Below are 13,907 nucleotides of genomic sequence, written 5' to 3' on the forward strand. Positions count from 1 at the left end.
CAAATAGAAAGCAAGACTTAAGAAGAATTTCGTATAGGAATTCTGGCAAATTCCTCACTGTAAAATTTTCTCTAAAAGATTACCCCCTGGAAGATTCTCCCCATGGAAAATTTTCCCCGTGAATAAAACCACTTGCAGAAAATTCACCCCCCCCCCCAAAAAAAATGAATGCATATTTCACAATTACCAAAACTATACGTAAACAGTGGGCACATTTTACAACTTAAAGAACGTTCTCCAAGGGGCTTTGGGGTGTCATGTTATCTCCAAAGGCATAGTTATTCGGCCTTTCAACAGTTTCAACTATAGCCTACTAAACAAAATGGCTATTTAAAAAAATGATCGGACACATTTTGAGAAAAAAGGGGCATCGGAGGGGGCCTAGATACCCTCCAATTTTTTCTTCAGTTAAAAAAGGCACTAGAACTTTTAGTTTCCGGTCGATTGAGCCCTCTCTCGATATTCTAGGGCCACCGGGTCGATGCGATCCCCCATGGAAAAAAAACACAAACAAATAAACACGCATCAGTGACCATTCTTCTGGCAAAGATTCTAAATTCCACATTATTGAAGATAGAAGCTTGAAACCTCTACAGTAGGGTTCTCTGATACGCTTTTTTGACTTTTAGGGGTGTTTTCCCCTTTTTTTCGAAAATCGGGGAAATCTTCTCAGGCTAGTAGCCTTTGATTGGCAAGACTAAACTTACTGAAACTTATATATTTGGAATCAGCATAATAAGCAGATTCTTTTCATATATCTATTAGTATCCAAATTCGTTTTTTAGAGTTTCGGTTACTATTGAGCCGCGCCGCTCCTTTCATACAGTTCATTTCTGCGAACTGTTTAACAATTTACTAACCTACATTATACTAACCTTGACGGTTTCGGCTTCTATTTTCGATGACTTTTTTGGCCATATCCACATCCTATGAGGTGCTAAAGAGAAGTAGGCCCTACTAGCAGCCACCTGTATGTCCCCGAATTAACGCTGGGGGCTCCTCCCACCGAAATCCTAAACTTTGCCCAATTTCAGAGCATCCCTTACTTTAAGAATTATTTCTTATTATCTCCCCGAAGAAAAGTCATGTGTGCGTTCCTGTGTCTGTCATATGCTCTACTAAGTGATCCTATAGTGATCCATCCCATCTTCACCAGGGTGAAAATGGCGTGGCAGTCGACTATGTATGCTGCAAGGATAAGCCGGTGCCTGGTGATTGTTCATTACAAAAGATCAAGTCAATAAAATATAAGTTTATAACCAAAGGAATTGATGTGTTCTTTCCCTTTTGGGAGCTTCTTGGGTCCGTACCCCTCCCCCCCAAACACTCCTCAAAATTCTCGGAATTCTTCCTAGAATTTTTTTTCTATATTCTCAACATAATTAGCCTATTTATTGCATTTTTTTTATTATGTGCCCCGCCCAAAAATGATGGTCCCAGTCAAAATCAATGTCAGCGTGTGATGTGTGGTGCTTAATTTTAGTGATGTGTGTCATTGTGACACACATCACTAAGCTTTGCTCTTTTGCAATACTGTATGTGCTAACATCCGGTGTGTGTAACCGATTTGTGTAATTAAAACTTTTCTCCGCCTGACTGGACATCAGTGCACTAGTTATGCATGAATTTCTTTTATTTTATACTTTCTCACCAAATGAGCCTTTTTTAAACCAAAATGCTTATCGCTCTTTTCCTTAATAGCGGAGAAAACATGACACTGGAAACCTGGACACTCGATAGAAAAGTCTGAACTTCTGATCCCCACAAAACGGGCTGATGGTTGGTGAAAATATATAACTTGGTAAACATGTGATTATATTATTTTTAGCTAAATAAATGATTTTCGGAAAAAAATTTCAGAATCTTTTTAAACTTGTTAGGATTCATAGAGCGATGAAAATAATTTTTGCCGTCGCTATAGTTTTAAATAATTATCATAAAATTAAATGACGAGAATATCTCTACGAACTGCAAAGTGACTAAAATTAGAGAATTCGTTAAAGTACATAGGAGTAGTTGTTTTTTATCTAATTACTATAATGTTTTAAATTCATAAATGGAACTTCAGAAACTAAAATTGCTTACTCCTGGGTACTTTCGAAACTTCGCATTGACATTCTCTGTGAATAAAAAAATGTTCTTAAAATGATTTTAGAAATGTTCTTAGAAAATGTATATAGGCAATTGTACACTATCATATCAGTGACAAATGTAAAAGTACATTATATACTGCTACTAATTGTATACTACTGCTAGTACATTAGAGCACAAGGGCGCCTAAGGACAATACGCTGCACAAGGGCTGCACAAGCTCCGCCTCCACCCTAATCCGATCATAGCTTCACTGTTTACTCTTCCACATGAAGTTCCAACTTGCCTTTAAGTTCTTTCAGTGGTATCTTTTCAAGGTTATACTGCCTTTCTATGACAAAACAAATAAGAGTTTCAATAGGGATAGGTCCTTTTAATAGACAGTGAATAACCTATACAAAAATTCTCCATATTTTGATCACATAGTCAGTCTTCATCATCAGCAGAGAACCTGCTTCTCTATTCTTAAAAGGAGCTATCCCTGTTGGAACTATTATTTGTTTAGTTCCCTTAATTTGACCTCCCCATCCCATCCAGGGACATTCTACTTTCCGTTTTTGTTTTTTCGTTCATTCTAATTTTTTCATTCATTCCTTGTTAATTTTTTCGTTCATTTTTCGTTCATTTTGTTTTTTTCCTTCATTCTACTTTTCGTTTTCGCCATAGATGGAAGGCCAAAAACTACAATTTTAGGCAATTCAAAAAAAAACGTAAGTCACCTGTCGTAACTGTAAATGTAATATTTTAATAATAATAATAATAATAATAAAAATCCTAAGCTGTAAGTTGCATCTCTTATTAATTAAAAAATAAGAGATTAATTAAATCCTAGTATGTGGTCAACAAGCCGAAATGCATATTTCATCTTTAAAACGAAATAGGTTACCTATATAACTAATTTTTTTTTAATTATTTAATACAAATGTACCTATAAATAAAAGTGTTTTAAAAAAGTTTTAATTAATACTATTCAGAGCTTGTCTTTTTTTGTCTTCAGTATCATGTAGAAAAGACAAAATTACGACTCAAATTTTCACAATACTACTAACCTCGTAACTCAAGTGTAAAAGGCTACAAACAAAGAAGGAGAGTGTCAAAAAGATATTATGAGAAAGAAAAGAAAAAAGTGTGAAAAAGAAGAAAGAAAGAAAAAAATGGGAAAGAAGTGTCAAAGAAAGATATATAGAGAGTGTCAAAAAGTCAAAAAGAGTGATAAAGATATTAAAGATATATTTATTAATTCTTCTACTTAATAACCGCAATATAATATTATATGTCTAAAATGATAACCTATGTCTAAAATAAAATACATTGGCTTCATATTTTTTTAACCATTCATTGGAATGACCAGTAATGAGCCACCTTATCACGCGCTGACTTATCGGGGCCGTACCGCCTATGCAAGACGCGCCAGCGTGGAGAAAAATGTCGGCGGCCCACCGGCTTGCTGCAGTACAATCGGCGTGGCGACATGCCGCCGGTCTGTCTATATTAAGCCCCATGTTTTTGGTACCGGTCTGTCTATATTTAGCCCTATGTTTTTGCTGTGATTTGTTGATGTTGGTATTCTAGGTAAATTAGCGTGCTAAGTAACTTTGTAAAAGTATATCAATATTGATTTCTAACCAGAAAATGGGATAACAGCTTAGAGACACAGTAGGTAGTGGCGTATTTAAAGGGTGCGGGGCTTGAGACCTCCAAAAATTTCCAAAGATTTTTCTTAAAGAGCCTATTCTGTCACTTGCAATAGTCAACTTGATTTCTTGCAGCACACTTTTATAATTTATTTTAAGTGGCTAACAGTAATAAAAAATTTTCCCCTTTACAGATCTTATTTTGCCTTTATATATCTATTAAGATTATTCACTTATAAGATTTATCTCACGCCATGAGCCGTAATTTGTCATTCCCTCGATCATTCCACCCCTTTGCTCTAGTTTCCAAAGTGTTTCATTGTATTTTTTTTAATTTTAAGCTTGGGATTAAGGATTATCAGTTTCCATCTTTCAAAACAGTTTTAATTTATTTCAAATTTTGTATTCTGAAAAATGTAGGGAAAGTGCTTTCAATCGTTACTTCTTTTTTAAAACACAGATGAAAACTTTAGCTCAGATCAACGATTCTAAATTAAGAATATTTCTAAGAAGCCGTGAGCTGAAATTTTATATTTTATTGCTCACTATTCAACTTTGGCGGCAAAGATGAAAAATAAAATAGGTCAAACCAATGCAAAAACAGTAAATTCGGAAAGCAAATAACTTATTTTAGGTCAGAAACAAGTTTTACTTTCTTAGTTTAAATTGAGCCGATCAGGCGAAACTACGAAAATTCTAAGTTATCGAATTTCACATTTTACCATATCCGTTCCAGAAAAATCACTTGGATTTCGTAAAGAAGAGAGGAATAAGATTAAAATCTTTTGCGAAATTCAACCAAATCCACAAATTTTTTTTTCAAATTTACGGAACAATTTTAGAATTTGGTTCGGCTTTAACTATATTTAATATCTAGACATCACTACGTGGCTTCCTTCGCAGAATTTATAAATTGTAGGTCTACTACTGAATTTTGGACCTTCTCTACAGGATCTTCGAATTGGTATCGAAATTAGATTGATATTCTAGACTCTCTGAGATTCTGCTATAACTTCTCCTTTTTTTCTTAGATTCAATATAATTTGAGATGCTGCCCCCTCTGTTTGCGCCCCTGCTTACTAGAATGGAGATAGAAAGCAGCTTCCATTAAGGCCTCCAAACTAGATTTAACTTAAATGCTATAAGGTATTTGCAAGATGTAGTTGTTTGTTATTTTTCTTCCTCTGCTGCACACGAAGAATAAAAGCTGCTTCACTATTGTGACACACACTGATTTGAATGGTATAATAGTATGGGTACTGGGTAAGTGGGTTTCATTGAGTAATATGACAGTTATCATGAAAACACAGACACACGGAGGGAAGCAAACTCTACCGTTTACTGAATAGCAAGAGATTGAAAAGTCTGCAAGAAGACTCTTGATCCTGCAGATTTTTGAGTGTTTTTATTTTGTCGCGTTTTCCTCGAATTTACGTGTGGCATTGGCAATATGCAGTACGTGCCCTTTGAGTTCTGAAGAGCTTTAACAGACTGATCTATTTATTCAGATTTGAAGATATGTCACTCGGGGTGCTTAGAACACATTTGAAACTCCTTCCTAATAAAAAAAATCAGCGTTAGCCGGCGGCACGCCGCCATAGAAAAATTGACGACTTGCCACCGTTTTCCCTAAAAATCAGCTGTTCACAACCGAAAAGAAAACCGGCGCGGTGTTGGGGTCTAATAAGAGCCGCCGATGTTAATAGTAACCGAAACGCTTGAATGGATATTGTCGAACGTGACATACAGTTTTTTTCTATTTAGGCTGATTTCAGACAAAGTTATCCATCAAAAGTTATTAGCATTTGGAAATTTTCACAGTTTTAGGAAAATGCGGGAAACACCCTCAAAAGGTAAAGGTAAAAAAGGTAAAGAATACGGCATTGGACGTTACAATCCTACTGGCGGTTCTGATATCCGTTTCTTGGCCCTTCAGCCAGGAAGTGCAATGGGGGGTTGGGGGCCAACCATCCTGTACTTTCGCACACCCTTCCTGTTTACCTTCCCCATATTTCTCTAGGTACCCATTTAAAGTTGGGTCGACTCTGGCTGAGCTTACAGAGTCACGCAAATTGACCCCCGTCCTAGACCAAACAATCGAGTACACTAGGATTCGAACCCTCGTCCTCTCGGACCAAAGATCCTAAATCCAGCGCATCAATTCACTTGGCTAGGACGGCTGGGACCCTCAAAAGGATTTAATGAAAATATAATCAAATTCAACATGTCGGAGAACTCTAGAACAGAAGCGGCAAATCTTTACCTAAAAATCGTAAAATTTTCGTCCCCAAGAATGACAGTCACGGATGCATTTTAATAGTTCCTTTGTCTTTGAGGCGGTCAGCCGACGTTGAAGCTCGGAAAATGATTTTAAACTCTCTTAATGCCAAAACAAAGGAGATCGAGGCATAGGAAAGAGTCCATTTCGTGTTTCGACACAACAATTTTAGCCAACAAAAAAAAATGCATTTTTAGGCCACAATTCTCAAACTTTCAATGAGTCACTCGTCTGATCTAATGGGGGGAAGGGACTTGGCCTTAATTACAGTGCATTTGATGTGTTTAGAATAATCGTCAAATCTGGGTCCTGATGAATCTTTTGTCCAAAAAGACCCTTTAACCCTTGAAAAATCATTGCGGCCTAAAAATTACTTTTGGCATTTTGGAATCTCCTCCCAGAAAACACCCTACGACGTAGCTACCTGGCTGACCTCACGAACCGCAATGCCTCAATCCAACCTGAATGGGAGGATGCATGGGCCGCCGCAGCGATGAGAGATCACTGGCGACTCGTCTTGGATGCCCTAAGTACCTCTTCATGTAAAAGATGATCCAAGGTCTAAGGTAAGGTCACAGAATAAAATTTTAATGGGTTTACTCTTTGCATTATTGGTTATCAATCTCAAAGTACTGTAACACAAAATTAACCTTTAGCGCAAAGAACTGGATTTTGGTGGGACGACAGCCCCAGTAAGTGGTTTTACGATATAGAATATGATAGCCTACTAAAAATAAACATAAATTCTATAACCAATGGAAGTAAAGTATTATGTTAAAATTTAAAACGGAACAAAATGATGCTAAAAAGATAGAAGGACTGTCACCTCCCTAACCCCCCCCCCCTCTCTTTATGCTGAAGTTTCAATAATAGTATATTCAATAAAGCACAGATTAAGCTTTAGTATAGACTGGAAAAGTTTAGGGGGTAGCATCCTCCTTATGTATACGAAAATTTTTGCTTGTCGCTGTTTCATGTCCTGTTTATTTTCATTTCATTTTTTTTTTTTTTTTTTTTTTTTTTTTTTTTTACTAAAACAGTGATTTAACGATGTCATCTTTTTTCCTACTAAAACAGTGATTTAACGATGTCAGCTAATTGTAATTAAATAAAAAAAAACAAGTTTTTTTAACTGAAAGTAAGGAACGACGTTAAAACTTAAAACGAACAGAAATTATTCCGTATATGAAGGGGCTGTCCCCTCCTCAACGCCTCGCTCTTTACGCTAAAGTTTTTTTATTGTTTAAAAAAATAGAGTTGTGAGAAAGTCAAACTTTAGCGTAAGGAGCGAGGCGTTGAGGAGGGGACAGCCCCTTCATATACGGAATAATTTCTGTTCGTTTTAAGTTTTAACGTCGTTCCTTACTTTCAGTTAAAAAAACTTGTTTTTTTTATTTAATTTTTGAACGTTTTTGAATTAATGCAGGTTTTGATTTTGGCTCACCGTACATGAATAATTAAAACAAAATTTGCATATTATATTTGGTTAAATGGCTTTCTCGAAACTTGTTTAATTTTATTTACGAACGTTTTTATTAGTAATAAATATACGTAACTTAGAATTAACTTACGTAACGAACTTCTATATTCATAAATTTTTAACACGTATACTAGGGGGTTCGCCCCCTAGTCAATCCCTGCTCTTTAAACTATAGTTCGAATTTTTTTTCCAGTTCTTTAAAAATGACCTCTTAATCACAATCAGTTGATCAGTTGAAAAACTTGTTTTTTTTTTATTTAATTCCTGATCTTTTTCTTTAATAATGCTGGGAAATCCGGCGCCCCCTTCATAGCAATGTCCCTTCCCCCATGAAAACTTCCTTCATGGAAAGATCATTCCATATAGCCCCCGACCCTCTCCTTCCCCCACCTACCAGAAAAAATCTCCTCTGAAAAAGTCTGTATACTTCCCAATAACCAATACTATATGTTAACATTGAGTAAAGTTCATAACTTTCAGCCCTCCCCCGGGGGACGTTGGGGGATCAAGTCATCCTAAAAAACATTTTTATCATATTTTCGACCATGCTGGACAAAATGGCTATCTCAACGTTTTGATCGGGTGACTTTGGGCAAAAAATGAGCGTAGGAGGGGGCCTAGTTGCCCTCCATTTTTTTTTGTCACTTAAAAAGAGAAATATAACTTTTGATTTCCGTTACAATTAGCCCTCCCAATATTTTCTAGGACCACTGTGTCTATACTAAAACCCCTGGGAAAAAAAAAACAAAAAAAAAAAAACAACAAACAAACAAACAAATAAACACGCAACCGTGATATTTATTAGGGCAGAAAATGTAAAATTACACATTTTTGTAGATAGGAGCTTTAAACCTCTACAGTAGGGTTCTCTGATACGCTGAATATGATGGTGTGATTTCCATTAATGTTCTATAACTTTTAGGGGGTCTTTCCCCCTTTTTTCGAAAATCAACCAAATTTTCTCAGGCACGTAACTTTTGATGGGCAAGATTAAACTTAATGAAACTTATATATTTGAAATCAGAATTAAAATCTGATTCTTTTGATGTATCTATTGGTATCAAAATCCCGTTTTTTAGAGTTTCGGTTATCATTGAGCCGGGTCGCTCCTTACTTACAGTTCGTTACCACGAACTGTTTGATCCTAGTCAATCTTTGGCACTAAATGCTTCGCTGTGAATACGTGCCATGCTTCACGTCATAACTTCAAACTCGGGAGTCAAATCTTCAGCTTACAGGCGAATTTATTAACTCCTATATTGGTTAGCTGAGTTTATGGGGGGGGGGGGGTAACTTAAAGGAAACGCCAAAAACAGGCGTTTTATATGGAAAACATGAGAGGTAATAGAGACATTAATATTACAGGCACCGAATGCCCTACTCTCTCACCCTCACGCGACTCTTTTACTGTTTTTATAAATCCTGAACTGTGGGGTATCAGCAAATAAGAAGGTTATGGGGTCTCTAACACTACTCCTTAATCGACTCGACTATCTCATGTTCCATTAAGGAAGTAGGGAACAAAATTCGTTGTATATTGTATATTTGAACCCTTTCCATCGAGCCGATTGTCACAACAGTGGCGGATCCAGGGGAGGGGACCAGGGGCTGCGCGCGCCCCCCCCCCCTCCTAACATAGTCTAAAGTAGTGTAATTTACTTAATTAACGCAAGTTTGTGTTAAATAAACTTGCTCCTAATGCAAGGATCAAGTTTATCAGATCAACCTTTTCTACCCCCCCCCCCCTCTAAAAAAATCCTGAATCCGCCCCTGTGTCACAAACTATCAATCAAATCACGACATCATGCAGAATCACAATGGGGAAAAGCACAAATTATATTCGTAAGGGGTGGGGGTCGTTTGGGCCGTGTTCCTTCCTTAGATCTTAAGTTGTTTTTGGTTTCCCTATTATTCTTCCATTCTGTGTTCAGTTGACAGTGTTAGTAAGAAAACTCGTATATGGGAACCCGTATATTTTGTGTATTAATGCACAAAAGGCATAAAACCAAACATCAAGAGTGGTTGGCTCAATATTGTAAAAACTTCTGATCTTGGGGCAGGGGTGGATCCAGGGTTTTTTTCTAGGGGGGGGGCAAAAAAGGTTGATCCGAAAAACTTGAGTTAGGAGCAAGTTTAATTAACGCAAACTTGCGTTAATTAGGCAAATTACACTACTTTATACTACGTTAGGGTGACGTGCCCCCCTCCCCCTGGATCCGCTACTGCCTTGGGGTCATAGGTTGGAGGAGGCAAGATGACTTCAAATTTTTTTGGGAGAGGGGAAAATATCCCCGATCCTCACAAATAGGCATGATTTTTTTTATATATATCCGTCGCCCAGCAGGCTTCGCCGCAATTTTGCTTACAATTCATAGATTCTTTTGGCATTTAATTGAGGCAACCCTTCCGACTGAAACAAGGCCCTAAGCGCATCCCTGCACCATCGTGTAAGTACACCTCTAGTCGTATTATAACAATCTGCACTGGGGCAAGGTTGTGCAGTGTCTGTTGAAGGTGAACGCAAATATGTCCCCTGACTAGTAACTTCGTCCCTGAGCCAATGTCCAACTTCCCGTTCATGCCTTCCCTATAAGCAGATTGATCAAGAGTGTAATCGATTGGGCTCGAATAAACGTACATCTCAGTGCGATTCTATCGATATAATAATTTCAAAAGCGGGCCAAAACTAAGACTCTCTTCCCTAGAGAGCAGATTCATACACAGGATTTTTTTTTGGGGTGGAGGGGAATAATTAAAAAGAATTTTTTGATAATTTGAATAGAAAGTGCCCATAAATCAAGAAAAATTTAGGATTTTGAGGGGTGCCCCTCTCCCGCGTAAGTCCCTCTCTAGATCACCGGACTAACCAACATAATTCAGAATTCTTACACTGATACCGTTTATATAAGAATTTCCAAAATGGGTTGAAACTACCGTACAGTTGCAGAACCCAAGCGGCAGATGTATATCCAGGAATTTACTTGAAGGGATAGATTTAGAACAACGCCTACAAACAGTCAAATTACACCAAAATAAACTACAAAAAAAATGGTAAAAAACTTATTATCTCGAGGGAGCGGGCCTGACCCCATTGGCAGTTATGGCCTCTCTTGCGCCCGGGGCAAAATCTTGAGCACTCCCTGTCTCCTTTAAAATTCTTAGGCCATAATTTAAAAAAAAACTTTATATTTATTAACAAAATTATTGTCAACTTATTGAATAATTAATCGTTTAGGTTGTAATTGTTAATTCAGCCTGTTACTTAAATAATCTTATTTTGTTAACAAATTAATGATTTATAATTATTTTCCTTTATTAACTGGGCCACCTACTTTATTTTAGTAAAAATAAAACTTCAAGAATTACAAAATGACAATAACCGTTAGATTACTTACTTAAAATGTTGCGCCCGGGGCCAAGTGCCCCCTATGTTCCTCCCCTAAAACTACCTCTGCCTGGCCCCCTCCTCCCTGTGTACATACATTTCATGCGACCCTGTCGTGGTAAACCTAACCCAAGAAACTTACCTACTTTAGTAATCATTGTTCACTCAGTCTCTTAGTGTCGGCATCCTTTAGCTGATGTATATGGAAGCCAGTCAAAACAAGGGATTGGTTAAAAGAGCCTCATCATAACCATTTCGAGTTACCTAGTACCCTATATACTTCAGTCGGAACAAATACAAAATGTCATCGACCGTCCTTTCTGATCCTCATCAGAATCAGTCATCAGATACCTTGTATAATGATAAATAGACAGAAATTATTAATGAGAGCGAAACTGATTTTCTAGCCTGTTAAGCAATTAATGAAACTAAAATTACTGATTCCTGGCAATTAGGAGCTAAATCGATAGGGTTCCTTTGGTAATGAAAACAGCTAAAAGTGAAAATCACAGATCTAAATAATAGTTCAAGCATGATTTGTAAACAAAATTTACTTTTGTAAATTTATTGTTTTGTCCCTAATTAACCTATCTTTTAACCATAAATAAAAAAATATAGGTAATTTCCTCCCAACTTTCAATTTTAATTATGTCTCAAAGTGGGAATAAACTAATATTATATAGTTGTTGCGAAAAAATTGCTCCAAATGAAATTGGGTATTATGTATTTGTGAAAAAAGAGCGAATTATTAAAGAAGTGTAGGAAGTTATAGCAACGTAATTGGAATTTAGGGGGTGAAGGAGGGCACAAATTTGAAAGAAAAGACTTCAAAAAAAAGAAAACTATTTGGAAAATAAATTAATGGGATCTTGAAATTTATAGGGGACATGAACTCAATGCAGGGCAGTGTCCAGGGTTTTGTTTCAAGTACGGGGGGGGGGGTTGCAAAAAGAATATTTGTTCGCGATGAGGGATTAACAAAAGAATGAAGAAGAAAAAGTTTACCTCCCGCGGAATTTGTCTCACTGTCTTAAATAAGCTTCAATGTACGAGTCAAAGAAATATATCGGGAGGAGGGGGCCAAAAAGGGTAACCCCCCTGGATACGGATCTGGCATTAAAGGCGGCCCCAGTGTAAATGCCTGCTTCAGATTAGTCTATATAAAAAAAAGGAAGAGAATAGCAGCGAGATTGCGTGAATAAGATGAGATGAGTAAAGAGGAGGCTAATCAAAATAAATAACAATTATTATGTAATAAAATAATAATAATTATACAATAAAATAATTCTTGGGGCTATAATGAGAGAAAGGTTGAGATGGCTAGGACATGTTCTGCTGATGAAGGATGACAGATTACTAAAGACCGTCCTTTTCGGCCAACCATCTTGGGCCAAAGGAAAAGCAGGTCGTCCCAGAATGAGGTGGGAAGACGTCGTAAGGAAGGATTTAAGGGGAAATTAAAACTTCTTGGGAGAGTATAAAGCGGCATTGAATAGATTGGGATGGAGGAGGACTAGGAGGAGCGTGCGTAGCTGCGCTGGCCTCAGGCTTGGTACTGTTTTCACTTGTTAATAGTAACAGTATATAAAAAATATATTAAATGATAATAATTGTAATGATGAAAAATAAAATATGACTTGAACTTACGTGAATGTAGCCACTACTTTATATTGTCTAACGTCTATCATGCAGAGCTCATCATTCCTAGTACAGGCCAAGATTGTATTGCTGTCTACAAGAGAATCAGAAACTAATTATTGAGGACTTAATAAAGTACTGGTTAATTTGATAATGCTGCCACTATTACTACAAACTAATAACTCAGTTCAGCACTAAGCCTCCTGAGGCCAATAGAGATGCGTACGCTCTTCCTTCATCCCATTATATTCAGAGCTTCTTTCTTTACACCACCACCCCCACAAGAAGTATAATTGCCTTTAAATCCCTTCTTACGAATCGTCCCAGCCTATTCGAAGACGACCTCATTTGGTTGGCCTTAGATGGATGGCCAAAAAGAATAATCTTTGGCAATCTGTCATCCGCAGAACGTGCCCCGTCCATCTCAACCTTTCTCTCGTTATAGCCCTAGAAAGCAGGATAGAGCAACATTTCTCGTACAGCTTACTGTTTGAAATACGATTGCTCACAGAAAATATAAAAATTTTTCTATCAAAGATTCCCTTTCTAAACATTGACCCTCCAACCACTCCCGGAAGAACTGCTGAAGGATCCCCTGTTACCTTGAGAGTTTGAGTATGGAACAATGTTCTAGTTGGAACTTGATCGAATTTAGTTAGTTCAGGGTTTACTCGGTGAATAAGCGCCACCTGAAAATTTATCAGAGGGCGCAAGTGTTACCAGGAGCCTTGTTTTCATCAATATTTGAAGGTGAATATTTCGCATTTTTATACATTTTAATGCCTTTTTGTATACCCAGGGGTGGGAATTATCACCCCCCCCCCCCATGCATGGCATCCATAAATCAATAATAAACGATAAATTTCTTGATGACTGCATATACTCGTCCATAGCTTTATTAACTGAAGAGTTGCCAATTAGAAAGTATTCATATTAGAAAAGATGATTAAGAAAGGATCTTCCCAAAACCAATATTATTGCGCAAATTTGTTTTGAGTGGATGGCGCAAACTTAAAATAGTAAGCATTTATAATAAGTGGAAAGAAGATCTCTTTTTCACCATTAAGAAAAAGAAAAGGCAAATCGAAAATACTAGATTTAGTGAAATTTTGAAACTTTAAGCCCTTGAAGGCAAACCCTTACCTAAACTGTTTTTTTCTTTCTTTTCTTTTGGACCAAGCGGAATTGTATAAAGAGCCAGGCAGCAAAATTTTCGAATATATCTATTTTTGAGAATATAATTGGCACAAACCGAAAACGTTACTAACTATTGGCAAGAGCCAACGTTTTTCTAGTGGAGGCAAAGACCGAAGAGAACCCTATGTATACCCTATCACTTGAAATTTTCCTTACCGTTTTGTAAGTTGTTTCGATCTCAGGGGAGTGACAAACCTCCCTAAA

The 13,907-nt window shown here is 37.0% G+C and overlaps 1 protein-coding gene across 1 annotated transcript in view; it reads right to left on the bottom strand.

Annotated features, from left to right (window-relative positions):
• Positions 1-13,907, bottom strand: part of Atg16 (Autophagy-related 16) — a 274,634-nt gene that overhangs the window by 28,088 nt on the left and 232,639 nt on the right. Inside the window, exon 9 of the mRNA XM_089104133.1 lies at positions 12,516-12,600. Within this exon, the coding sequence (XP_088960259.1) occupies positions 12,516-12,600 (85 nt within the window). The remainder of the gene's footprint in view (positions 1-12,515; positions 12,601-13,907) is intronic.

This window comes from Artemia sp. Qi Xiang Cuo, chromosome 18 (genome assembly GCF_049724085.1).
Source record: "Artemia sp. Qi Xiang Cuo chromosome 18, ASM4972408v1, whole genome shotgun sequence".
NCBI classification, from domain to species: domain Eukaryota; kingdom Metazoa; phylum Arthropoda; class Branchiopoda; order Anostraca; family Artemiidae; genus Artemia; species Artemia sp. Qi Xiang Cuo.